Source organism: Fusarium flagelliforme, assembly GCF_020744385.1.
Source record: "Fusarium flagelliforme strain FIESC 12 MPI-CAGE-AA-0113 chromosome Unknown B0J16scaffold_5, whole genome shotgun sequence".
Lineage (NCBI taxonomy): Eukaryota > Fungi > Ascomycota > Sordariomycetes > Hypocreales > Nectriaceae > Fusarium > Fusarium flagelliforme.
This window is the reverse complement of record NW_025763507.1, coordinates 1,959,590-1,986,221: the sequence shown is the minus strand read 5'-3', so window position 1 is coordinate 1,986,221 and position 26,632 is coordinate 1,959,590. Positions and strand designations below refer to the sequence as shown.

General features: G+C 38.3%; 3 protein-coding genes across 3 annotated transcripts; 1 reads left to right on the top strand and 2 right to left on the bottom strand.

The window, feature by feature from the left end:
* Positions 1-76: 76 nt before the first annotated feature.
* On the bottom strand, positions 77-1,732 carry B0J16DRAFT_385980 (S-adenosyl-L-methionine-dependent methyltransferase; the record flags this gene model as incomplete). The annotated part of the gene is made up of 3 exons (XM_046131543.1): positions 77-951; positions 1,004-1,120; positions 1,171-1,732. 3 exons carry the CDS (start codon positions 1,730-1,732, stop codon positions 77-79), a joined length of 1,554 nt encoding a protein of 517 aa, XP_045981341.1.
* An 845-nt stretch (positions 1,733-2,577) lies between these two features.
* Positions 2,578-4,478, bottom strand: B0J16DRAFT_156952 (p115 like vesicle tethering protein). Its single transcript, XM_046122140.1, has 3 exons — positions 3,203-4,478; positions 2,881-3,154; positions 2,578-2,826 (listed from the first exon to the last, which is right to left on the bottom strand). Exons 1-3 carry the CDS (start codon positions 4,369-4,371, stop codon positions 2,818-2,820), a joined length of 1,452 nt encoding a protein of 483 aa, XP_045981340.1. The 5' UTR covers positions 4,372-4,478; the 3' UTR covers positions 2,578-2,817.
* Positions 4,479-5,836: 1,358 nt separating this feature from the next.
* B0J16DRAFT_289331 (uncharacterized protein) lies at positions 5,837-18,103 on the top strand. Its single transcript, XM_046124211.1, has 14 exons — positions 5,837-6,398; positions 6,485-8,597; positions 8,649-9,158; positions 9,264-9,298; positions 9,772-9,839; positions 10,089-11,543; positions 11,596-11,903; positions 11,957-12,071; positions 12,127-14,760; positions 14,811-15,070; positions 15,123-15,799; positions 15,859-17,689; positions 17,741-17,997; positions 18,050-18,103. The coding sequence occupies exons 1-14, from the start codon at positions 6,089-6,091 to the stop codon at positions 18,058-18,060; spliced, it is 10,584 nt and encodes a 3,527-aa protein (XP_045981339.1). The 5' UTR covers positions 5,837-6,088; the 3' UTR covers positions 18,061-18,103.
* The last annotated feature ends 8,529 nt before the right edge of the window (positions 18,104-26,632 follow it).

Genomic DNA, 26,632 nt, shown 5'->3' with positions numbered 1-26,632 from the left:
TTGTAACACCATTCAAGCAAGGTAGTACATTGCCCTATAGACCAACTTATATGTGGCTAAGCTGACGAAAAAGCACCTATTTTAGCTGCCACGAATGCTTCCTAGAGCCACCCTCAGAATCGGTCCAAGATGCCCGCAAGACCAGCGCCCGGGCATTGTCGTCGGCGGCTGTGAAAACAATCTCCCCAGATAGACTCTTTGGACACTTGTTGGATGGGTTGTCGGTAGGAGGAGCAATCAAGAGACCTTGCTTCCAGTGAGTTACGGTGCCAGAGGGTCCAGTTGTGAATGCGACACCACCCTGGTCCGTCTTGTCCCAGGTCTCTGGCGTCGTCTCGGCGGGGGGTACTGGGTCGCTGCGGGCCGTGGTGAAGAAGTTGTCGAACCAGATTAAGAAACCATCGACGCTTTCGACCTCGCGCGTGAGGTTAGATTTCCACTTGGCGGTAAACTGAAGATCCTCGGTCTTGACAGTATGAAGATCGAGCACTTTGAAAGGGAAGGGTTCGCCACAAAGAGAGCTCTGGGGCATGGCCTCAACTCTTGCCTCCTCGTAGATCCCCTCCTGCATGGTCTTCATGTCAAAACCGTAGACATCTCTCCAGAAGGAGATGTGATCTGAAACGTACTCCGAGTCTGCAACAGGAGCAATCCAGATAGTGGCAGAGCTCGGCGCCAAGATACCGTCCGGCTTAAGATAGCGGTCCCGAGCGTACAATACACTGGGGAGCATGGCTTCGTAGAGAAGACAGTAGCCCATCCATTCGCTGACAATAATATCGACCTGCTCCACGGGCAGCTTAACGTCCTCAATCGCACCTTTGAGGGTAGTGATGACTTCGGATAAGCCGTTGTGAAAGATGTTCTCCCTAGCCTTAACAATGATGTCTGATTTGTCAACAGCAATGACTTGCTTGGCACCTGCCTTTGCGGCAAACATGCTCAGAATTCCTTGATTAACTTTATTAGTATTTGACGGCTTGGAACCCGGTGACTGACTAACCAGTTCCACATCCGATGTCGAGCACAACCTTGTCCTTGAAAATGTGCTTGTTGTTGTAAATGAAGTCGCGATATGCGTCAGTTCGCACCGTATCCTTCAGCATAGTCTCGTGAATCTCTGAATGCAGTCAGTACATCATCATGCGTCATAACATTGAACAAAAGTACCGTGAGCAGCATATGACTCAAAATAGTAAGCAGAGTCGTCCTTCTTCTCAACAGAAGTCGCTTCGGTATCATCATCACCCCAACGCTTGTCGAGAGTCTCCTGAACCGTGATACGATAACTGGCAAATTGATCTCTAAGTTTCTCGAGCTCCTCCTCAAGCTCTTTGTTGCGTGCCGCAAGATTACCCTCCTTGGTCTGGTCATTGGCCATGCCTTCCAGAACTTCGTCGAGAGAGAAGATGAATGCGTCATTGTCAAGAACTGGGCGAAGATATTTTTCATCCTCTAGATCCTTGGCGGAGATATTCTTGGGCAGTGGCAAGCCGTTCTTGACATGATGGCGAACAAAATTGACCAACTTGACAGCACCATGAAAGTCTAGTTGGAGCCTTTGCACGTCCTCGATGAAGTTGTATCCGTGGTTCTTGCTGCTGTCCTCGAGCATGGCGGCGACGGTTGGGAAAGTCTGCGTGGTGAAGAAAGATGTGATAGGAATCGACTCCTCATCCGATTCCAGATCAAGCCATTCACCCTCATCCGAAGCAGAATCTTGCACAGACATCTTGACTGCAGTAATTAATCGAACAACAAGAAAAAAATAATTTTGTTTTGACCTGGGCTGTAGTGGTAGGTACTAGAGGTAGGCAGGTAGCTGGACGAAAGTATTTTGTGGGATCACCGTTATTGGATGAGACTATGCCCTGTTGGGGAATTTTTTTTCCGGGTCAAGAAAGCAGCCAGATGCAATCCGCGAGGCGTTTGCTCTTGATATGTCTGTAAGGGGTATGGTATAGACTATCATATCGCAGCTCTCTTGTTCATGTGCGACTCGGTCACTTGCTATTTTTTGGATTTCGGCTGCTCATCACTCCCATCCTCAGACTCTTCAGACCCGTCGGCGTCGGCATCGGAATCATCCTCGTCTTCATCCTCATCGTCGTCCTCACCATCTGATACAGTTTCTCCCAGCTCAACCAAGCGAGCCTATGGCATGGTCAGTATGATGCTTACATTGCACGTGGGCAATATGTCGCTGCAGTTAGCTTACCTTGTACTTTGTCACCTTTTCTTCCAGGTCGCCGAACACCATCAGAAGATCGTCGAGCTCTGACTGTGTCGTTTCCTTAGCTTCCCTCAACTCTGATAACTGTTTATCGGCTTCGACTTTGGCTGCTTCTCTGGATCCAGACAGCTGTCTCTCAGCTACTTCCCTAGCTTTATTTGCCGTCGACAATTCCAATTCCATCTGTAGTATAAGTTAGTCGTTTGGGCGTTAATTTGAATGAGCTGTCGGTTCCTCACCCTTTCAAGCCTGGCCTGCATCTCTTTTATTCCAGCATCCCCGCCGCTCAGTTGTTTCTCAAGGCGCTGGCATTTATCCTCTGCCTTGACGGTCATTGACTTCTGTTGCTCTAGGTCGTCCTCGCTCTGTTTCTTGACCGCCTCTAAGTCGGCATCCTTCCGCCTGCCAAGTTCCTCTGTTTCTTTCTTGTACATCTGTTCTTGCGCATCTGATTGTGCTTTGACGTCTGCTATCTCCTTGTCCTTGTCCTCGCGGAGATGGCTCAATGCCGCTTCGTGGGTTTCCCTTTGCGTATCCAACTCCTTCTCGCGTAGTTTTTGAAGCAGGTTATGCTCTTTTTGAGACTATATTCGCTACAGCGTCAGTGGGACTGCCCCTGTCTCAAATGGGAAGATAAGAGCACGCACCTTCATCAAGTCAACCTCCAGACGGCTGATAGTTGCCTTAAGATCAGCTATCTCAGCATCTGTCCGTCGTCTGATCTTCTCCGCCTCAGCTTCTGCTGTCTTCCGAATCTGCTCGAGCTGCTTCTGGTGATTGCTGTCCTGTGCAGACTGTTGTGACCGCAGCTGAGCGATCTGGTTCTGGTAGTCATTCTCCTTGGCTGAGTATTGTGACTGCAGTTGGGCGATGTGCTTCCGCTGATCGTTCTCTTTGGACGCTAATTGAGCTTGGAGTTTTCTGCAAGGATATTAGTTCTTTGACACGATTAACAGCCAAGCGGCGTACCGTAATTCATCGCTGTGATTCTTTTGTAGACTCTCATGAAATGTCTTGAGTCGCTGAGTCTCCAAGGCAGCAGCTTCTTTAGAACGACGATGCTCAGCCTGTTCCTGAAGGAGCTGCTTCTGAAGCGTAGCCAGCGCTTCTTGCTTCTCGTTAAGAGCATCCTGCTTTTCCTCAACTTGGCTCCTAAGAGAATCTACCAACTCCCTGGAAACACCCTTCTGAATACCGTTAGCGACTACAGATATCTCCATACCCGGTTCCCTATCGATAGCACGCGCTATCCGACTGTAATTGTCCTTGGAAAATTCAACGAATGCTCGGTCAAAAAAGACATCAGGCAATCGCCCAGGAGAGGAGGCATCAAGCTTTTGAGGCAAAACCTCAAAGTCGCGTAGGAGAGGGTGGCTACGAAGCCTTGATAGACGGTCTAAGTATAGATCTCGATCAATTCGAGATGTTAAGATACCAAGCAAGGTTGCCCGTGGGATCGGCGAATCCTTGGTGGAAAACTCGTAAGCAGTGCCCAGCAGCATAGCGCACAGTCCTTGAACAAGTTCACCACCGCCAATAGCTGGAGGTTGCGAGACAGTCTGGATCAAACTTTGTACATTGGACCCTTCTGCGAGAAAGTCGTCAACAGCATCGAGATCCTCAAAAAGCCATCCCAGTAGAAGCATAAGGTATCCCACTAAAATGCGAGGGTCATCATTCCGACGAAGGCCTGATGTTACATGTGCTGTGAGGGTCTGTATGCCAGTTACTACCTCTTCGCCATCCTCAGAATCACCCTCTGTAAGGCTCATGGCCGCTGCTTTTGCTTCTGGATTTTCGTGTAGCAGATGAAACGCAATCACGGCAGCAAACCACTGTCGGTATGGATCATTGACTTCAGGAGAAGGTTGCAAGAGAACTGTCAAGACATTAGAGGGCTCATTGGCACCAGATTGATGGCCTTCGATGGCCCTGGCAAGGAAGTGCAACTTGACAGCCGAATGATTGGCGAAGTAGGCCTCCAGACATCCAGCCGCCGCAAACCGCACATCAAACTCTTGAAGGTCATGTGAGCAGAGTGTGAGGTCTAGTAACCCGTCAATGACGAATATTCTGTCCTGTTCGTTTACCTGTCTATCAACCACACCGCCCTTGTTCAGAGGAGACAAGACCGTCATCTGGGCGAATGCCTCCTGAAGAGGTGCATTTTGACGGATGATGTCTCCGCAAGTAACTAGAGCCTGTATTGCATGTTAATGGGGCCACTCCCTGGAAACCGATATGTCGCACCTCGGCTTTGATTTGTGTCTGAGCTTCATGACTGAAGGCCAGATGGAGAACTTGATGGGCGAGCCCGTGTTTCCAGATTGCTAATTGATTCAGATTTGCTCCTGTCGATCCCCGAATGACAAAAAGCCGTATGACAGCCAGAAAGGCATAGACATTGCGATTCCGTTGCGCCGTTGCCCATAAAGCAATCTCGGACCCATCAGATTGAGGGTTAAGCACGCGTCCTAGTAGATCCGCAAGGCGATTTATGCAGCCCGATTCCCGAAAGAGCGACTGGTTCGAGCTGTTTGACCGGAGCAAATTCGCCAAAAGTATTAAGCAATCCTCGACGGTGCGCCCGCCCTCAGCCAAGGCTCCATCTGCCTCGATAATGGCGAAAAGCCGATCGAAGGCATTCTCGAAAGCTACTAACTTCTGGATCTCGATTGATGTTGGGGTGAGATATGTGAGCAGGAGGATAACTTCGTTACGTATAGCGTCGCGTTGATCGTCAAGAACAGAAACCAGTCGTGGTATTCCTAGAGGCGCAGTAAAAATGCACTCCTCGGTCCGTTCAGTTCGAGCTGCAAGGATAGCGGCAAGTAGTTGCAGAGAGTAAAGACGAGAGTAGAAGTCGTTGGTATCGAGGAAATCGAGGAGCAATGTGATGTTCTCTTGACGCTGAGTAAACTCGTCCGCAAGCCAAAGAGCAATCTCCTCTGAAGCTTCGGGGCTATCCTCGTTCGGACTGAAGAGCATTAATAATGTTTCAAGCACAACCTTGACCGTGTCAACATCTTCACCGTCTTTATCCAAGCTCCCAATCAAACTTCGTAGGGCACCTGAAGCAACAGATGCTGGGTAGTCCTTAGCAAAACTTCGTAAACCCAATATGGCCGCTCTTCGGTCCTCTAATAAAGTCGCTGAGCTCAGACGGCCGCTTAAAACATCGATAGTTTCGCCAACTGATTGTTTCGCCGGAGCGCTGGCAATGGAGGAGAACATGGTTGCAGCGCCTTAATGCCATATGGCTAAGAGAAATTCAGAATGTTGCATGGGCACCTCGGGCGTTGGTCGAAACCGTTCCTCTTGTTGGTGAAGATCACAGAAGAAGCTATCCTAATTTAGTAGTCAATCACTACTTATCTAGTAACTAGGGGTAGTCACCTCTGGCCAGCTTGTCAGGAGAATGGTTCAAACAAGCACTACAACTCAACGAATGCATAATATCTGTTTGAGGCATATTCTTGTACAGTACCTGCCTAGGTACTAGGTAGGTACCCGATCCACTAGGTACCTAGGTACCTAAGCCACGCCTGCAATCAAGTGGGTCTCATGGTTAGCGCCTTTGTACCTTGGGAGCGTGGATCAAAGGATCATTTCGCGACTACCTAGACAAAGTTCGCATTGTTATCCATTTTCTACATTGAACATCATCGTGGGGATCCCCAAAATTGTTCACATTATCCTCTCATTGCCGATGGAAAGAGAGTAGCACAAACTCTTCTTTCCCCTTCATCCATTTCAAGGCTTTGTGACCGTATCGTCTCCGTTCTGCTTGACGGCATCCCGCGCGGTAGTTCGCGACAAGATTTTCAACTAGACGGTTCTCGCATTACCGACAAGATGGGTATCCCAGCCGCTTTTCGATGGCTTTCCTCTAGGTATCCCAAGATCATATCGCCAGTGATCGAGGACCAGCCTATCACCATGGAAGATGGTTCGACGATTCCTGTTGATACCACTCGTCCCAACCCGAATGGCGAAGAGTTCGACAATCTCTATCTCGACATGAATGGCATCGTTCATCCCTGCTCTCATCCCGAAGATCGACCAGCACCTAAGGACGAGGAAGAGATGATGATGGAGGTGTTCAGATATACCGACCGTGTCGTGAACATGGTGCGACCGAGAAAGATCCTTATGATTGCAGTTGGTACGTCTTTACTTTGCCAGAGGCTCCATTGTTTAACCACTGCTTCTCCCAAGGAGGGACTACTCGATGCTAACAAAGTGCCGCAGATGGTGTTGCGCCTAGGGCGAAAATGAATCAGCAACGGTCGAGACGATTTCGTTCTGCACAGGAAGCACAAGAGAAAGAGCAAGACAAGCAGGAGCTTATAAAATTGTTGAAGCAGCAAAATGGCGGGAACTTGACGAGCGAAAGCTTGGAAACCGTGACGAAGAAGGCTTTCGATTCAAACTCGATCACTCCCGGCACCCCTTTCATGGACATTCTCGCACTCAGTTTAAGGTACTGGTGTCAGTATAAGCTGAACACAGACCCGGGCTGGGCAAAATTGAAAATCATCATCTCCGACGCTACCGTTCCTGGCGAGGGTGAGCATAAAATCATGAACTTTGTCCGTTCTCAAAGAGCATCCCCCGACCATGATCCGAACACTCGTCATGTCATTTATGGCCTGGATGCGGATCTTATTATGCTTGGACTCGCAACTCATGAGCCTCACTTTAGAGTCCTGCGCGAAGACGTGTTTTTTCAGGACCAGAAGGCTCGCCTTTGCAAGCTCTGTGGCCAGAAGGGACATGATGCTCAGAATTGCCGCGGTGAGGAGAAAAAGAAGGACGGTGAACATGACGAGAAGGACAAGGGTGTTGCTCTCAAACCTTTCATCTGGTTACACGTCGCTGTTTTGCGCGAGTACCTAGAAGTTGAGCTAGGAGTGCCAAATTTACCCTTTCGATTCGACTTGGAACGCGCCGTGGATGACTGGATCTTCATGTGTTGTTTCGTAGGAAACGATTTCCTTCCTCATCTTCCAGCTCTCGAGATTCGTGAGCATGGAATTGACACCTTAACTAAGATTTGGAAAGATAATCTGCCAGTCATGGGAGGCTATGTGACCAAGGATGGCCATATCGATCTCGAAAGGGCTCAGGTCATCCTGGATGGACTGGCGCAACAAGAGGATGGTATCTTCAAACGACGAAAGGAGCAGGAGGATCGCCGCGAGGCCAACTTCAAGCGAAGAAAGCTCCAGAATGAGGGTAACGGTCGAGGAGGACGTCAGGGTGCACCAAACCACCCGAAAAAGATTAACGGCCTCGAAAATCCTGCGAACGGGTTACCTCTACAAGCGATAGGATCATACCCTGGCCGGCACGAGCAGACACTAACTCACGATATGATCGTGAATCGTAGTACTGTGCCTGATGCAAACGTTGCTAATAAGAGCGCTGCAAGTGTGCTCAAAGCACAACTGCAGTCGCAGAAGTCCCTTTCTAGTACGAGATCAGAGAACCCGGAGCAGGACTTACCTACAGCTCTTGGCAAACGGAAAGCGTCGACTGTTGAAGAAGAAAATGCCCCAGCCCCTGACACTGCCAGCGCGCCTCCACCGGCGATCGCGGCTGAGGAAGGCCCTGTTGATGATGTGCGCCTTTGGGAAGATGGTTACGCCGATCGTTATTACGAAAAGAAGTTCCATAAAGACCCTGCAGACATCGAGTTTCGTCATGGAGTTGCTCGAGCTTATGTCGAGGGACTTGCCTGGGTCTTGCTGTACTACTTTCAGGGATGCCCGTCTTGGGAATGGTACTACCCATATCACTATGCACCCTTTGCAGCCGATTTCAAAGACATTGCCAAGATGAACATCTCCTTCGAGAAGGGACGTGTTTCCAAACCTTTTGAGCAGCTGATGAGTGTCTTACCAGCTGCATCGAGACACGCACTGCCTGAAGTCTTTCATGATCTCATGCTCAACCCTGAGAGCAATATCATAGACTTTTATCCCGAGGACTTCGAGATCGATCTCAACGGGAAGAAGATGGCATGGCAAGGAGTTGCGTTGCTTCCATTCATCGAGATGCCGCGACTCCTGGCAGCAGTTCAAGCTAAGTACCCGGAACTCAGTGCAGCAGATTCTGCACGTAATGAGATGGGTAGAGATGTCCTCATCTTTTCGGAAAACCACGAGAGTCTGTATGATGAGGTTTTGACCAAGTTCTACTCCAAGAAACAGGGAGATTCCAAGTTCAAGCTAAACCCGAAGAAGAGTGATGGGTTGTCGGGTAAAGTAGAGAAGAAAGAGGGTTATGTCCCCCATAGCGAACTGAAGTACCCTCTGGAGCGGAACAGTATGCCCGATCTAGACTATGATCGATCAGTCAGGTATGTTGTTGGTTCCATCGTTCGTCGTTGAGGTCTAGCTAACCATACGAGTGTCTATTACGATTTTCCCCAAGTTTCGCAAACTCACAAGTCGATGCTCCTTCGTGGAGTGCAACTTCCGAAACCTGCTCTCACACATAGTGACATTCAGGATATGCGGAGCAGAGCGAACCGTGGAGGGAGGAATGGCGGTTACGGTCGTGGTAGTCACAACGGACCAGGCATGTCGCGTGGCCATCAACATGCCCGCCATCAGGGGGGATACGGCAGACCCAACGGCCATTATCCCCCCCCGTCAGCATCTCAAGTCCCTCCACCACCAGGAGCACCTGGTTTCGGGATTGGAGTGCCACCACCGCCACCACCAGCCGGCTATTACAATCAGCCATATGACAATCGCCATGGTGGCTCATCGGGTTACAACCAATATAGAGGCCCTCCACACCCCTCTAATGCTGCGCCTGGCTACCATGGCTCCGGCGACCCCTCGTATGGGAGAGGCCGGGGCTCAGGAGGCTATAGTTCACGTGGCCAGTACCGAGATGGGCGCTCTTATAGGTAGTTGGGCTGAACTTTAGTGCTCGGGTGTCCAGTACATGACAGTCGGTTCTTGTAGCTTGACTGCGATACTGTGGCTCTCAAGACCGGAGCTCGTATCACTGTTAGCAAATTGGCGGAAAGATATTTGGGACATGCTGCCAGTTAGGAACAAAGAAGTTGTGAAGACCATATTGTGTTTCCAAAGCCTATCCATTGAGCCGTTACTACAGGTTCTGAAAGTTTCTCTGCAATGAATACGATGTTCTATCTGCTGCTTGGATACATGACCACTGCGTTTTTTTCGTGTGAACTCAGGTGATCGTGCACCAACGGCTGCAGCAATCATCTTACCATGGATGGAAAAGGGTAGGGGCAGCTTACAAGAATCTAAGTAATACATTTGGGAGCATCCGGTTTTGTGACTGCTGAAGCGTGATGATAATAGCCGAAATGTATTTTATGCATGTTTGTAGTTACTGCCGTAAAACATTCCATGTACTGCATATGGATGTCTGAAAACCGCCCGGCTGCTTTAGTAGCATGGAACCAATCTATCCAATCCATGTGTTGAAGCTTGGACACTTGGATACCTACCTTAGTACCTAGTAGGTAATAGGTAATAGGTAGCAGGTAGACTGGCAGCTGGGTACCTGGATGTGGGGACCTGCGGTTCGCGGGGTTTGGATGGACAGCCTAGCACCAGTATTGGATGCACCCCTAGAAGGAGCATACCTGCATCCATACCTACCTACCCAGGTAGTAGACAACTGCTCCCAACCTACTTGATCCTTCCCAAACTCACCCACGATCGATGCTGTCCCGATCATGAATGGAGATGCAAGCCTCGTCGGCTGTCTCGTCGACAGGCTCGCCACCAGAGTAAGTTTTGTGATCGTTTTATTCCCCATCAGTTTCTCAGGCGACTGACGTTGGGTACCTACCTATCTATAGCTTCCCCATCGAGCTGGCACCAGCGGCCAGAGTTTGCAGCAAGACGATGTTCTCCAGGTCACTAGAGCTACTCTGGTTGAGCTTGGGAATACTTCGATTACGACAGTCATTGCGTCGCTTCTAGTTCTACTTGAGGATCTTGCGCGCCCCTACTCGACCGTCGCCGACCATCCTAGTCACATCCTAGCCTCCGAGCTCTACGTTGTCGCCGTTATCGCCGACTGTTGTTCTTCGCATTGGGCGTCCCTTTCGCAGGACGCAGATATAAGACCGAGCCCTTCACCCCCTCCACTCGATGAGGTTCTTGTGAGCCGCCTCTTCGACGCGTTCAAGCATCTCCTTGAACCGATCCCCGAAAACTGTATCCTTCCTGCCCAGACCCTTCTTGATCAGGTATCGACGCGCAATGTCTCTGTCACCCGACCCGAGAGTTCGTCTGTGTCCTCAGACGCAGATAGTTCTCCCCCGAGCGACGAGAAATTTGCAGAGACATTGGTGGAAATGGATACCCACATCAAGACAGTAACTGAATATGTCACAACATCCAGCTGGACTGCTGCTTTTGACTATCTTAGAAATGTCATATACTCCATACGAACTAGTATTGTCACTCAGCCTGGCGTATCTGCTCCAGGATCATTTCAGGACGCTGAGAGAGCAGCTCTCGTGGTTTTACGCTTACTCTCCTTCTTCTGGGTTGACGGCCCAAAGCTTGGTCAGATTATACAAGAGATCTGTTCAAGCTTCCTTCACTTCCGAAAGCCGTATCAGAACACTATTGCTGTAGTCTCTCCATTATTGATCATGAGGTGGCTGGACAGGTTTCCCCGGGAGTTCGTGCAACTTCACCAAGTTCATAAGCGACTCGACGGAGGGGCCGATACATTGTTCGACATGGCGCAAGCTGCAACTGACAACGGGCGCCGAAGAGGCCTTTTTTATCCCCTCCAAACGACGTTGCTATTCCTCCTACCGGATGTCTTCGAAGTGGCGAGTAACATGCGTGAAGCAAAGAGCAGCAGTATGGTGAAGAAAGTTTCTTTTCTGGATGGATTAAGAAAAGCCTCGCGAAATCGCAATGAGCAAGCAGCTTATTGTCTTGTCTCTTTACTACGTGCTGCCAGACATTTTGATGTCGAAAGTGACTCAGCACTGGTCAGTTATGCACTAGACGTGCAAGACGAAGTCCGTGATGCTCTTTTCCGCCGTGTGACCTCTCCAGAATACGGAGTGTTCGATCAGGACATGATGACTGCAGCCTTTGTGAGCTTAACCCATCTCAATCTCGACACAAGCGTTAGCGGCTTTGTCGAGAGCTGTATTGCGTCGAATGCGCCGACCAGTTTCAAACTGGCCGCTGTTCAGGGATGTTCATACTTTGCTCAACAACCTTATGCCCTGAGGTATCACGAACTTTTTGATGCAGCAATACCTTTCATGCGAACTCAACTAGAGGTAAGAGTTACGAATCGCGATCCGCGAAGCTTGCCGTAGCTGACAGTCACAGACTGAGAACGCCAAGACTAGTACGATAAACCGGCAGGGAAGCGAAAGAACAGAACTCGTTTGCAGCATTCTCCAGTTCCTGGATGCGTCTCCGGCACGTCTTCTGGATGACCTATCTGCAGATAACTCAAACAGCAGCTTCTTTAAATCTTTCCTGCTTTGCGTTCTATCCGAGAACGCACACATACGTAAACTTGCTACTGGTGTCGCGAGCCGCCTCTTTCAAGGACATCTCGAAGCATATCGCCAATTTGATACTGGACACCGTTTCGGCACAAAGGAGCTACGAGACCATATCTGGAATAGAAGGTAAGTCCCCCGAGTTACTTTGGGTATATGGCCCTCGGCTCACAACGTTCAAGCTCAAAGGTTCTCCTCACGTTATGCGAACATGTTACCTCTAGAAAAGACGATCAAAGTTTACGTGATCTCCAAGATTATTTAGAAGCACGCTTGCTTATTCTCAAGAACATTCCGGTATGCTACTACGAACTACTTCACATATCGGCTGTTGATCGCTTACTTGTGATAGGAACTGGCCAAGGTTCCAGAAGACGCAGGGGATGTTATTAATGCCTCTTCAAAGCTCGAGACGACACTTCTGATCTCATTCTGTTCTGCGAGCATCACCACCTGTCAGCTAGTGACCTCATGTACAGGGTTGTTCCTCCAGGAGTGCTCGATCGTCGACAAACATGTAGACTCGGCGAAAACGCCGGCTTCTATTCTGAGGAATGCGGAAGTGTATCGTGAGATATCCTCACCCGCATTTCGGTTTACTGGGCTGGTTGCTTTCCAGAAACGCGTCAGGGGTCTTCTGCGCCGTATGCAGTTCCCAACAAGTGGCATTTTGAATGCCTGGGAAACAGCGTTTGACCGCTGGCTCCATCTCGCGAAAGACGTTTCAACATCTACTGTTGAGATCGTGGACAGTAGAGCGCTAGCTGAATGGCGAAACTATTCCGGATTCTTGGCATCCTTGGGTGGTATTTGTACTGCCGATCAATCTATCATCTTAGAGGAACCAGCTCTTGGGGGCCTACGATGGATCGATCGCGTTTCTTCTGAGCAGTCTGAAGAGCCACTGTTGACGAGGTATCTGAGGCTCAGTATTCAACTCTTAGCTTGTGCTAATGTGCGAGTACGTGAAGCAATGCGAGATGTGCTAGCAAGTGAGGTCTCCCCAGCCCTTTACTTTCCATTATTTCGAGCCTTAGAGTCCGAACTGGAAGTATTGTTCACCGGTGCTCTAGCTCCCGTGGAAAAGGACCAGGACAGCGAGGTGGTGTTTGCTGAGCAAGCAGCATCGCTACTCCGTGCCTTGGTGGAAAGACTTGAAAGCCCCTCTGATCTGGGAGCTGCTTCTTCGGTCCACCTGGGATCACTGACGCTGAATTTCGCAAAGTTCTTGGATGGCGTCAACGACACACCGAACACCTTGAGGGTCAAAATCCGTGTCTGCCATCTGTGTGAAGTCGTGACCAAGCGAAAGGAGCATCTGAACTTGCGAGACGATGTTCGCATACGAAACCAGCTACTTGAATACATTTTCGGATGGATCGCTCGCCCTCGTTCGCCCCAGCATGGGCCTGGCTCTAGGCAAGATGATACGGCTCGTGTCCAGAAAGATTTGGACAAGGCTTGTTTGAAATCATTGGCCGACTTGACGTTTCGCTTACCACTGCAACCTTCAGATAGCCACACGGATGCTGGCATGAGCGAGATGAAGTCCCAGATGTTTCACACCTATTTCAACCGCTTTCTGTCCCTGCTTAATCACGAGCCGTCGGAGTTGACTAGATCCGACACCACGTTGAGCGTTACGCTCCGTGAAGAGTCTGCATCGAACTCAGATCTGGCAATCACTATTTTATCCAATTTACTCAGCGCCAACATTGATGTCGGCCTCAAGCATTCACTCAATATCGGGTATCATGATAACGTTGAGATTCGCACCGCATTTGTTAAGGTCCTTTACAACATTCTCATCCAAGGCACTGAGTTTAGTAATCTAACTGACTCTGCTGTGAGTGAGAAATATGAAGAATTGTTGGAATTATTGACCAGTGATCTTTCTCTTGCCATTTCCATGGCAGTTGCCTGCCCGAGTACAGAGGTTGATGAGCTCACCATATGTCTACTTACTGTTTTCGAACAAAGGGGACTGACTTTCGAATTGCTGGAGGCTCTTATCAAGCAGGAGATCCAAGACACCGAGAACGAGGCTGAAATTCTGCGTCGTGGCTGTGTAGCGACAAAGATGCTATCCGTCTATGCCAAGTGGAAGGGTGCTACATACATTCGGAATACACTCCAAAAGGTTTTGGAACGGCTTATGTTGACTTCAAAAGATCTCGATTTAGAATTAGATCCTGCAAGAGTCGGCACTACAGAAGAGCTTCAGAAGAATGCCTTACAGCTTCGCATAGTCGCTAAAGTTTTCATCGATGATATCTGCGCCTCTTCTTCCAACATTCCTCCAGCCTTTCGCAAAATCTGCCATATCATATCGAACGCGGTCATGCCAAGATTCCCTGATGCAAAGTACACAGCAGTAGGAGCGTTCATCTTTCTCCGCTTCTTCTGCCCAGCAATCGTTGCTCCTGAGGTCGAGGGACTCGTATCAACGGCACCGTCCAAAGAAATGCGACGCGGATTGCTTCTTATTGCAAAGGTTATTCAAAACCTAGCGAACAATGTGCTGTTCGGAGCCAAAGAACCTTATATGTTCCCACTCAACGACTTCCTAACACAGAACATCTATCATGTTACCACATTCCTTCGGGAGATTTCTGTCCCACCTCACGGATTGGAGGCTCACGGTTCTGCTGAATCTTTTGACTTCGGGTCGTGTGTCGCGCTTCATCGCTTTCTCTACGACCATTGGGATCATGTACGGCAGATGCTCATATCACGCGAAAGAAAGGATTATGGCAAAGCATCAGGCGATGTTGTGCGAGGGCGATCACCAGTTCTAGAACCATTGAGAAACCTCATAGCAAATCTTGGTCCGCCACCACTTGCTGTATCTTGGAATAGACCCCAGGTCTCTTCCAATAGCCCGCCACTATATTCTCGATTCCAAAACTTCATGCTCCGAAACGCTTTTCGAAGCACAGAATCCTTCTTGACAGCACGAGCTGTCTACGATGGAGGTGAGAGCAAGGTAGGTCTTGGTTGTAATTGCCAACTTGTTGACAGACTGACAGTGTATAGGATGGTCTGTCCATTATTTGTGTTATACTTCGTCATATTGAGACGGAAAGCATCGATTACGACACTCTGTTGTACTGTTACCTCAAGATCGCTAGCCGGCTGTGGCATCGTCCATTTGGGATTTTGATTGATGCGACCTGCTACAATGGGCGAAATGAGCCTCAGGATGATCTGTTCAAGAAACTGGAGCTACTCACCCCATCAGAACTGTCACAGAATCTCGCCCGCATCTATGTCTACAACATGAACAGTGCATTTAAGTAAGTCACATCAGACCATGATAGAATTTGGTTGGGCTAATGCTTGTGGCAGGCGATGCTTCCGACGTCTGCTGAGAGTATGCACCAAGAACGAGAATGGCGTATTCAACCCCAAGAACGTTGAGTACCACTTAATAGGGAGCCTGCAGGATCTGCAGGCACATTTTCATTTGAGCCAGCTACATTTACCAAAAGAGACAATTAGTGTAGTGACTGACACTCGTTATGTCTTCCAACCCATTACTCGGCTATCTAAATCAAAGGGCAAGATCGAAGTCATCATCAAAGTCGGCAGTCAGTTTGTCCAGGTCACAACCACCAAAAAGCAAGAGATCTTTGCAGGATTTCGTCTCGGCACTACCGTCAACGACATCTTCCGTTTGGGTGAAGTTGATGAAGCTCCAACGTCCATTCAAACCGAGGACGACTCAGCTTTTGGTCTGAGGGCAGACAATGGGAAAATTGTTATGTATTTCACGAGTCCTAAGAAGACCGACGTCCTTCAGACAATTAGGGGCGCAAAGGCCAAGCATGGCAAAGATGGCAGAGCTCACAAAGCTGTTGAGCGGCTTATTCGACCGCAAGACGTCCCGGGTACGCTTTTGAATCTTTCTTTGGCAAACCTTTCCAGCCATGATCACATTCTCCGACTATCCTCTTATAACCTCCTGGGGGCGCTCTGCAGGGCTTTCAAATTTAGCGCGGCTTCCAGGATTATTTGCACTAAAGGTTGGTCACCGGATTTGAAACGACAGGAGTTTATGCGTACTGACCGAGTGTCTTGATAGACGTTTCTGTTCCACTCGATCCGACTCGCTTCGTCGTGGACATCAGTAATGAGTTGGCAATGAGTGAGCCCCAGCTGACATCAGACTTTTTGACCGAGTTTTTTGTTGGGTGGGAGAGTTTTCCAGATGAACAGAAGCCCCTCAGTCTCGCCTACATGGCCCCTTGGCTTCCCGGCCTGCGAACGAACATTTTGACAAACGACCCGGATGGCGAAAAGGGGAGAGAAAGGGTTGCAATCCTTTTCCGAAAGCTCATCGATGTGACCGTCCAGGACCATGCTCTCACATTTGCCTTGGAGCAGTCGGTGTGGCCGAAAATAGTTCAAGACGAGATTCTCCTTGAGGTCTTCATGGACGAACTTCTCAAATCGGCCATGACTTACAGTGCGCACGAGGAGTTGGATGTGATTTCATCAATTGTGGTAGGAATCGGAACGGTTACCCTGCGAGGAAGGATACTGTCTAGGCTTCGTAAAGCCCTGAACAGGTCATCGCTGCGGCCTACCAAGTATCTCCCAGATAACGCAGTCTGGGCTGAGATATGCATCTTGCTTCGATTCTGCCTTGCCTTGTCATTCGATAATGGCGTGCAATCCCAACTCTTCCTGCCCGAAATATTTCACATTGTAACAATGCTCGCCAATACAGGGGCCCAAGAAGTTCGTCTGCTCGTCTATCGTTTGTTGGTCAACTCGGTCCATGCTGTGTGCACATCATTCAATCTGGATGATGCTCGTTCTAGCAAACTCCGCGCGAGCCTAGACTTTCTTTGCGATCCTCGCAGCGACATTTTCACAACGCCCCCTACCTTTCCACGGGACGGCGCGTCAGTCTCAACCTCTCAGGATGCCGGCCCTGCACTGACAGCTACCGAAAACCTTGCATCTGCTCTCTTCGAGATCTGCTCTGTCGCCGCACCAACGATTGACCTGGCCAATACATGGCGATCAAGGTGGATGAGCCTTGTGGCTAGCACAGCTTTTCAAAACAACCCTGCTATTCAGCCACGCGCCTTTGCGGTCATGGGTTGCCTGGCGCGGGAAGAGGTTGATGATGACTTACTTTACCAAGTACTGGTGGCTTTGCGCAACAGTGTCAACCGGTTCGGGGAAGATCATAATAGCGAAATGCTTGTATCCATTGTGACTTCACTGTCAAAAATGATGGCCAAACTTCCTTCGGCATCCAGATACGGTCTCCAGCTGTTCTGGTTGGCCATGTCTCTGGTACGCTTGGTCCCTGCAAATCTTTTCAACTGCACTGCTCAGTTTCTTGAGGCAGTCCTGGCAAACATTAGCACCGGAGAAGAGTTCCAAGGCGACAACTTGGCACCACTTCTTCTTCAAGGCAGAGCTCCCTTGGACGAGGCCGCCTTGCCTTTGGAAGAGGAATACGGCATCCATTTCGAACAGGATACTTTCCACCTCGCTGTATGCGCATGCCTCGCCCGTGGGTTGACAGACACCATGACAAGACAGACTACTATGAGGGTGTTGTCATCGTTTTTGAAAATGACCTCCATTGTGGATGGAAGGGAGAGGCCTCAGGTCGCGCAAACCTCACCGTACTTATCTTTGCTAGTAGCGCGTGCTGTTGGGAACCATGAGATGAAGGATAGCCTCTGGTCCGCTGGCATAGAAGCAGACGACATCGGATTACTCAACGGGATGCGCAAGGCGCCGGAGCTGGAGGCAATGTCTGACAATGCGCTACTCCTGATCACAGCCATCGAGCTTGTTGATTTTCAGTACGTTGAGGACATTGTACAAGCTCGGACCCTGGACTGGTTGAACACACTTGCGCAAGAGCGCCCTTCGGTAGTTGAGAACTTGTAAGTGGACGTAAGTATGATTGGCGTTGCCTAAGCTAACTGAGATGAAAGGTGTGGAGCAATTCGGTCACTTTTAGATGATACCCTACTGCATAGCCAGAATTCGGTCACATTAAGATCAGCACACACGTTATTGCGTGCACTATCATCAAGTCAACAATTCTCACGGGTAGCGAGCGCAACGTCAACACTAACTGATATCCTAGACTCAATGGGTTTTGGAGGCCTATGGCAATCATGTTCATTTGGGTCAATGGAAGATATTAACCGGAGCCAGCTTGAACTAACTGAACATTTAATAGAAGTAAGTAAAAAAGCTTAATATATAAATAAAAAGACTTACTAATTATAAATAGCTAATAATTATTTAAAATAAATATAGTTACTATATAAATTAAATAAACTTAATTAACTATTACTTATTTTTATATTATTAAAATCTTTAAATTTAATATTAAAAGTTTTTTTATATAAATAAACTTATTTTATTAATTAAAATAATTATTATATTATAGTTTTTCTTAAGTAATATTATTAATAATATTATTAAGTTATATTACTTTAAATATAATTAAAAGATTATATAGTTTTATTTAATTAATATATTAGCTAAAGCCTTTAACTTTAAATTACTTTAACTTTAACTTTTAATATTTATTTATTATTCTCTTTAAACTATAAGTCCTAGGTTAAATCTATTTTTAATATTATAATTAATAGTAATCTCTTTTAGTAAAGTTAAATCTTAATAAGTTAAGTATATATATTATATTAGTATAAGTAGTTAAGTATAGTTAAGGTAATCTAAGGTAATAGGTAGGTTATATTTATTATAGTTACTTTAACTTATCTAGTTCTTAAAGGGGCTTAACTAGGATTTCTAATCTAAGGGTTTAGCTAGATTAACCTTCCTTTAGTATATTACTAGGCTAATCCTAATATTATTATAATTACCTTTCCTTCTATAATTTTAGTTTCTAAAATCTATTTATAATAGTATTATTTTATTATCTTATTTTTAAATATATACCTTTAACCTTTTATAATATTAATTATAGTTATTTTTTATTACTATATAATATATTTTATTTTCTTATATTATAGCCTTTTATAGAAGTAATTACTTAGTATAGTAATTATTAGTATTATAACTATTAGTATTAATAGCTATTAATACTAATAGCTATTAAGATTATTATTATAATTATTACTATAGTAATTACCTAGTAACTATTAATCTTTACTTACTACTATTTAACTTAAGAAATTTCTTCTTTTATATTTTTCTTTTTTTTTTTTCTTTTTTTATTATTATAATAACCTTATATTTATTATTACTTATTATATTACTCTTTAAGTCTATCTTTTAGGCTTTATATATCTTTATTTATAATAAATATTTAGGTTTTTATTACTAGGCTTTTAGTAATAAATTATATATTTTATATATTAAGATAATTTATTATAACCTTTAAATTATTTATATTATTAATAACTTTAATATATATTATATTAACTATAAGAATTAATATTAAAAATACTATACTATAAGTACTTATTTTACTTTAATATACTATTAATCTTTTACTAACTATTTATAGATCTTTAAGGAACTTCTTAGTATTACTTAGGTATATTAAAATAAAGTATATTATAAGATCTTTATAGTTTATTTTCTATTATTAGTAAAATATAAATATATTATTAAGTATATAAATAAAATTACCTTTATATTTAAATTACTATATAAGGTTTTAATTAATTCTTATTATACTACTTAAGCTAATTCTTTTAGTATTATATTAATTATAATAACCTAGGAACTTATTACCTTATATAAAATAAAGTTATTTAAGATTTTCTAAAATATATATTATCTTAGTACTTTACTATTTCTTTTTTAATTTAATATAATTTAAGTTAATATTAAATTTACTATTAACTAAGTAAAATTACTTATATACTATATTAAATTACTTTACTTTTAGTAATACCTTAAGGCTAATACCTTTATTATAAAGCTTAATTACTTAGCTACTATATTTAAAACTTCTATAAAGGGTAAAACTAAGTATAAGAACTTTTATATTAAATTAAAGCTATTATTTTACTTTCTTATATAGTAATATATTAATATTAGTAACTTTACTTTTTAAAATATCTTTTATTTTATAAATTAAAGCTTTCTTTATTAAGGTATTACTTAAGCTATACTTAGTTAATATAGTATTATTAAAAGTAATATTAATATTACTTTCTTTATTATTAATAATAATATTAATAACTTTAATATTATTATATTACTTATCTTTTATAATAATACTATTAATATAAATATTTATACTATAAACTTTAGTAATTTAGTAAATAAAGTAATTTCTATTATTTACTTTTTTTATTTTTTATTAAAGGTTTAATAATACCTTAATAATATATCTTATACTTAAATAACTATTCTTTTACTTATTATACTAGCTTTAGCTTTTAATACTTTACTAAGCTTTACTTAAGTAACTTTTATAGTTATTTTCTTAGTATTTAATTTTAAAGATAAAATTATTTCCTTAAGGTATTCTTTTCTTTATACTAGCTCTTTATTATTTACTTATTATTTTAAAAGTATTATTATTACTTTTATTACTTAATAACTCTTAAGTCTTTCTATTACTATATTACCTTATATTAGGCCTTCTTTAACTTAATATTATTATCTTTAGAATCTTATATAAATTACTTACTATAAAACTTATTCTTTAGTTTCTTTAGTTATTTATTTTAATAATAAAGGGTTATTTTATAATTCTTTTTAGTTTATAAGTAAAAACCCTTATAACTTTAATAATAATAATAACTTTAATATAAATAAAAATAAAAACTTAAAGATAATTTAAAAAAATACTTTTATATCTTTTTCTTTAATTAACTATTATCTTTTTATTATATCTAAGGTTTACTTTTTTTATTATAAGTATAACTCTATAACTTTTAGTATTTTTATTATTACTTTTCTATTAGCTATTACTAGTAGTTTATTTATAAAGTATAAGTATAATTAACCTAAGGGTTCTTATAAGAAATATACTAAAAACTAATTATTATTCCTTTTCTTACTCTTTAGTAAAATACTATATCTTTAATAAAATTAATAATTAATTATAACTATAGTTTTTAGTTAATACTTATTCTTTATAAAATATATCTATTATATTAGTAAATCTTTATTATTATTTTCTTTATAAGATATATCTATAGAATTATTAATTAACTAATTTCTAAACTTTAATTATTTTACTTATAATATTATTTTTTTTATAACTTTTAGGTATTTTTAAACTAATACTTTTATATTTTTTTAGATATTTTACTAATTCCTAAGTATTATATTTTACTAATTAGCTTATTTATTTAATAAAGTAAAAATAATTTTACTTATTACTTTTATAGCTAATAATTTCTTTTACTTTTTATTTATTAAACTTATTTTTTAATTCTATATTTAATAGTTTATTTATACTTACTTAGCTATTAATTTATAGTTCTAATAAAGAAATATAAAAGATATTATATATTCTTTTATAAATTTAAAAAAGCTATAGTTAATATACTTATTTCCTAACTTATTATAGTACTTTTACCTTTATAAATTATAGTATTAGTTTCTTATTTTTAAATCTTTAATTCTTTATTATAATACTAATACTTTACTTTTCTTAGAAATTATATAATATATATTTCTTATTATAGTACTTAGCTTATAATTCTATAGTTTTTTACTAATACTCCTTAGTAGTAGTATATATTTAACTAAGGGTTTTAATTTACTTTTAAACTTTTTATATATTTATCTTTATTTTTAAGAGAATATATTTTATATATTTAAAATAGTATTTATATAGTACTTCTATAAGGAATACTTTAATTATAGTATAAATACTATTATTATATATAAATATAGCTTTATTAAGTATTATTACTTATCTTTCTAATAACTCTTTAGTATATACTTAAAGGTATTTTTTTAATATTTAGTATATTCTTTTAAATTAACTATTTATCTATAGGTAATAAGTAATAAAGAGTTAGTAATAGATCTTTTACTTCTTTATTAGATTTTCTTAGAATTTACTTATAAGTAATTTATTTTTATTACTAATAATACCTTTTAAAGTTCTAAACTTATACTTTACTTACTTATATAATATAGCTATTAACTTTATAGCTTATAATATCTTTTATATTAAGATAAAAAGAATATACTTTATCTTTCTATATATAATAACTAAAATTATATTATATATTTTACTATTTTAGTAATTACTTTATAGTAATTTAGTAATAAAGTTTATATTAATTTCTTAAAAGGGATATAAAGGTAATAATAATAACTATAAATACCTATATAGCTTATATCTAAAGACTTAAATACTTTAATAAATTTAATATTCTTTTATATAGCTTTTTATATTATTAGTAATACTTTTTTAGTAAAACTTTTTTATTATAAGGTTAAGTATCTTATAAGCTTTTATATATTTTACTTTTAGATTATTATAGTATTAGTATAGGATTTTTATATATAATATATTTTCTTTAAGAATTATAATCTTATTTTTAAACTAAAGTAAATCTTTATAGGTTAAGTAACCTTTATACTCTTTAACTATTATATAGTACTTTTCTATAATTCTTTAATAATATTAATCTTTAATCTATAGCTTATAGATTAATATCTTAAACTTTATTAAAAGTATTATAGTAAGTACTATTTTACCTTTTATAAGCTTTTTTATAACTTAATATAAAATATATTACTTTAGAATAATAACCTTAGCTTCTATTAGGTTTTTATACCTTTAACTTAAGGATAACTCTTATAGTATTTATTACTAATACTTAGCTTTTTTAGTAATAATAGCTATATAAATATATTTTAGGTAAATAAAATAATTATATTATTATTTATTAAAGAGAAAAAAATCCCTTTTTACTTCTTTAATTATTTAAATATATACTTTTATTACTTTTAATTTACCCTTTAGTTAAGTAATTCTTCCCTATAGGGTTTCTAAAAGCTTACTTTATAACTTAAGCTTTTTCTTTAATATAGGTATTATATCTTTATAGGAAATCTTTCCTTTTATATAGTTTAATCTTCTTAATAAGCTATTAATAAGATTTTTTACTTTTAGCCTATATTTAATATTAAAGTTAAATACTAATAATTAATATATTTAATAAATAAGTCTTTTATAAAGGTTATATACTAAAGTATTAACTATACCTTTTAAAGCTATATAGTTAGTTAAAATAAAGAACTTCTTTAATAATCCTATAAAGTAATATCCTTAATATTTTAAGCTTTCTATAATAGCTAGTAGCTTTTATTAGCCTATAGCCTAATACTACTTAGTATTTATTAATTTCTATAACTAATAAGTAATAGATTATTATTATATCTCTATAAGCTAAGTTAAAATCCCTAAAACTACTTTTATTAATATATTAGTTTTTACTTTTATAAGTATTAATAGGTTTTAGTATTAGAAAATAATTATAAAGTAAAAGGTATCTTTTAATCTTTAGAATATACTTTAAGCTACTTTTAGCTAATAAAACTTTATAATTTTCTTTTTATTTTAACTTTCTTTTAGTAATACTATAAAGGGTTTTATAATACTTAAATATTTTAAAATAAACTTTTTATAAAAGTTATAAAATTCTAAAAAAACTTAAATATCTTTAAATATTATAAATACCTTTTATTTTTTAATAGATTTTACTTATTATTAATTTATTTTTATTTCTTTAAAGAAAATAATATACCTTAGGAATTTAACCTATTATTTATAAAACTTATACTTTAATTATTTTATATATAGCTATACTATATAAAATCTTTAAAGAACTTCTTTAAGATCTTTTATATATTACTCTTTAATTTTAGAAAATATAAAAATATTATCTATATATATAATATAATATATATTTAATAAATTAGTAAGTACTTAGTAAATATATACTTAGAATATTATTAAAGTATTTATTAAACTAAATAGTATAATATTATACTTAAAGTAATTATACCTTATATAAAATATAATCTTTTATTAGTTTATTTTCTTAATATTAATCCTATAGTAAGTATTTTTAATATTAATCTTAGAAATTTACTATACTTTTATAAGCTTATTTAATAAATTACTAATTAATAAAAGTAAGTAATAGTTTTTAATAGTAATTTTATTTAATTTTCTATAGTTTATATATAACTAAAGATTACTATTTTTCTTTAGTATAAAAAGTATTAGTACTTTTACTTTACTTTTAAAATAGTAGATTTAACTATTTACTAGGTTTTTTATAATATATTCTTTTAATACTTTATACTAGGCTTAGTTTAGTAAATATAATAGTCCCTATAGGGGTTTTTATTTCTCTTTAAGGTTAATACTATATTTTACTTCCTTTAGTATAAAGAATACCTTTATTACCTTCTTATTAAAAATTACCTTATATCTCTAAAGTTCTTTTAGAAGTTTCTAGGCTTTTTTTCTCTTTATACCTTTACTAAAGATTAGTAAATTAATCTTTATTTTAGTTAATAAAGCTAAGGTTATATATAATATATACTTTCTTTTTATTCTTAACTATATTCTTAAGAATAATATTTAATTTTACTTTTATAATAAAGCTATATATAAATATATTATATATAGTATTAATAATAATCTCTTTTAGTTTTATAAATTAATAAAAAAAAAATTATTTAATTTCCTTTTTCTTAGGTTAAAGCTTATAAATACTTTATATATCTTTTATAGTTATTTACTATTATTTAATAAAAAGAATATTAACTAGTATATATCTTAGGCTTTTTATATTATCCCTTAAAACCCTTTAAGGGCTAAGGATATATATTCTATTACTAGTTTAAGCTAAAGTCTTTTTATTAATTATATACTAATTATATTAACCTTAGCTTTTATATTTAGTAATACTTTTACTTTTATTTTAATAACTTAGTATAAAATAATTACCATTATAGTTATACTTAGCTTTATTAATACTAAAAAAAAATCTTTTATTAGCTTAATAATATTTTATACTTATATAGATTATATAGCTATAATATCTATATATTTTAGTTTTTTAAGTCCTTAGAATATTTTAATAGATAAGTTTCTTTACCTTTAATAGTAACTTTCTAAACCTTAGCTACTAAGTTACTTTAGCTTAGTAAAAGGTAATTAGGATTTTCCTTAGATCTATAATCTAAGGCCTTATACCTTAGTTTCTTATAAAGAAAATATATTATTACTAAAGCTTTTATACTTTAGCTAATACTTTATTAGTAGTTTCTTACTAATATAAGTATATTACTATATTCCCTTAAATTAAGTTTAAAGTATAAAGAGTACTTAATAGATAATTAGCTTTATTCTTAAGAGCTAAAGCTTTTCTTATTTCCTTTCTATAGAAATAGTAATATATACCTTTAGTTACTAAAGTAAGTAATTCCTTTTTATAGTAATATATTATTAATTTATTATTAAATATATTTTACTTTTTATATAATAATTCTTAGCTATTTTAGTAAAAGTTTTTCTTACTTTAGTTCTTTCTTTACTTTTAGTAATAGCTTATATTAATATTAGTATATAAGATTTATATTAAACTTAAAGTTTAAAGTAATAAGGCTTTTATATAATACCTTTTATTTTATAAAGAATTATATTAGTAACTCTTTATAAAGCTATTATATCTTTATAAGCTAGTTTTTTATTTATTTATCTTATAAAATAAGGTTAATATATTATTTCTTAATAAATATAATAAATTAATTCTATTTAAGTATATTTAACTTTAATTTAATTCTAAGGGTTTATTATTTTATCTATAACTTAAAAGAAAGCTTTAATATTACTTACTTAATCTATTATAATATAGTTAATTTTAATTAAAGATTATTTTTAGTATAAATTACTTTTAACTAGTTATTTACTTAAATAAGTATTATGTTTTTCTTAAGAATCTTATAATTATAAACTAAGGATTATTTATACTTCTTTTAGTATTATAGTATTAGTTAATTAGCTAATTATTAAAGAAAGAATTTATTTATCTTTAACTATTACTATAATTATTTTATAATAACTTATATTATTTTTATAAGAGTATTTTCTATATAGCTAGGTTTTACTATTAAGGGTAATCTTATATAATATTTTCTCTTTAGTAACCTTTTATATAGAAATTATAAATAAAACTAATTATCTTTACTTTTTAATTACATTATTTTTTTTAATTTATTATAGTCTTATATTAAGATCCTTTTAGTAGTTTTATTTTAATTCCTTAAGGGATATAGTATACTTTTTTTTTCTATTTAAATTAATTTATTTACTATAGTATATTCTTTATTAATAGTTAGATATATTACCTATATAGTTATTACCTATAGGTAACTATTACTAACCTCTTAAGATTAATATAAAGCTATTCTAGCTTTAGTTATTTACTTTATATTAACTACCTTAATTATATTAACTTTTATAGGGTAAAAGTTAAAGAATTATAAGTAATTAAGTATAGTTAAGGTAATCTAAGGTAATAGGTAGGTTATATTTATTATAGTTACTTTAACTTATTAAGTTCTTAAAGTAGTTTAACTAGGATTTCTAATCTAAGGGTTTAGCTAGATTAACCTTCCTCTAGTATATTACTAAGCTAATCCTAATATTATTATACTTTTAAAACCTTATATATTAATATATTATTATAGACTTATAGTTTTAAGCTATAATTAGCTTATTAAGACTATATCTTATTAATAATTAATTACTTATTATAATTATTAAAGTAATAAATTATAAAGTTTATAAACCCTTTTAATTAAATAAACTAAAATATATAGTTAATTTTTAGCTTATTTAAAAAGTAACT

Excerpts from the sequence above, each read along its gene's own strand:
- B0J16DRAFT_289331 (XM_046124211.1), top strand. The coding sequence starts at position 6,089 with ATGGGTATCCCAGCCGCTTTTCGATGGCTTTCCTCTAGGTATCCCAAG. Across the intron at positions 6,399-6,484 it reads GATCCTTATGATTGCAGTTG|ATGGTGTTGCGCCTAGGGCG; the intron begins GTACGTCTTTAC and ends AAAGTGCCGCAG. Across the intron at positions 14,761-14,810 it reads ACGATGGAGGTGAGAGCAAG|GATGGTCTGTCCATTATTTG; the intron begins GTAGGTCTTGGT and ends GACAGTGTATAG.
- B0J16DRAFT_156952 (XM_046122140.1), bottom strand. The coding sequence starts at position 4,371 with ATGACGGTCTTGTCTCCTCTGAACAAGGGCGGTGTGGTTGATAGACAG. Across the intron at positions 3,155-3,202 it reads AATCACAGCGATGAATTACG|AAAACTCCAAGCTCAATTAG; the intron begins GTACGCCGCTTG and ends ATATCCTTGCAG.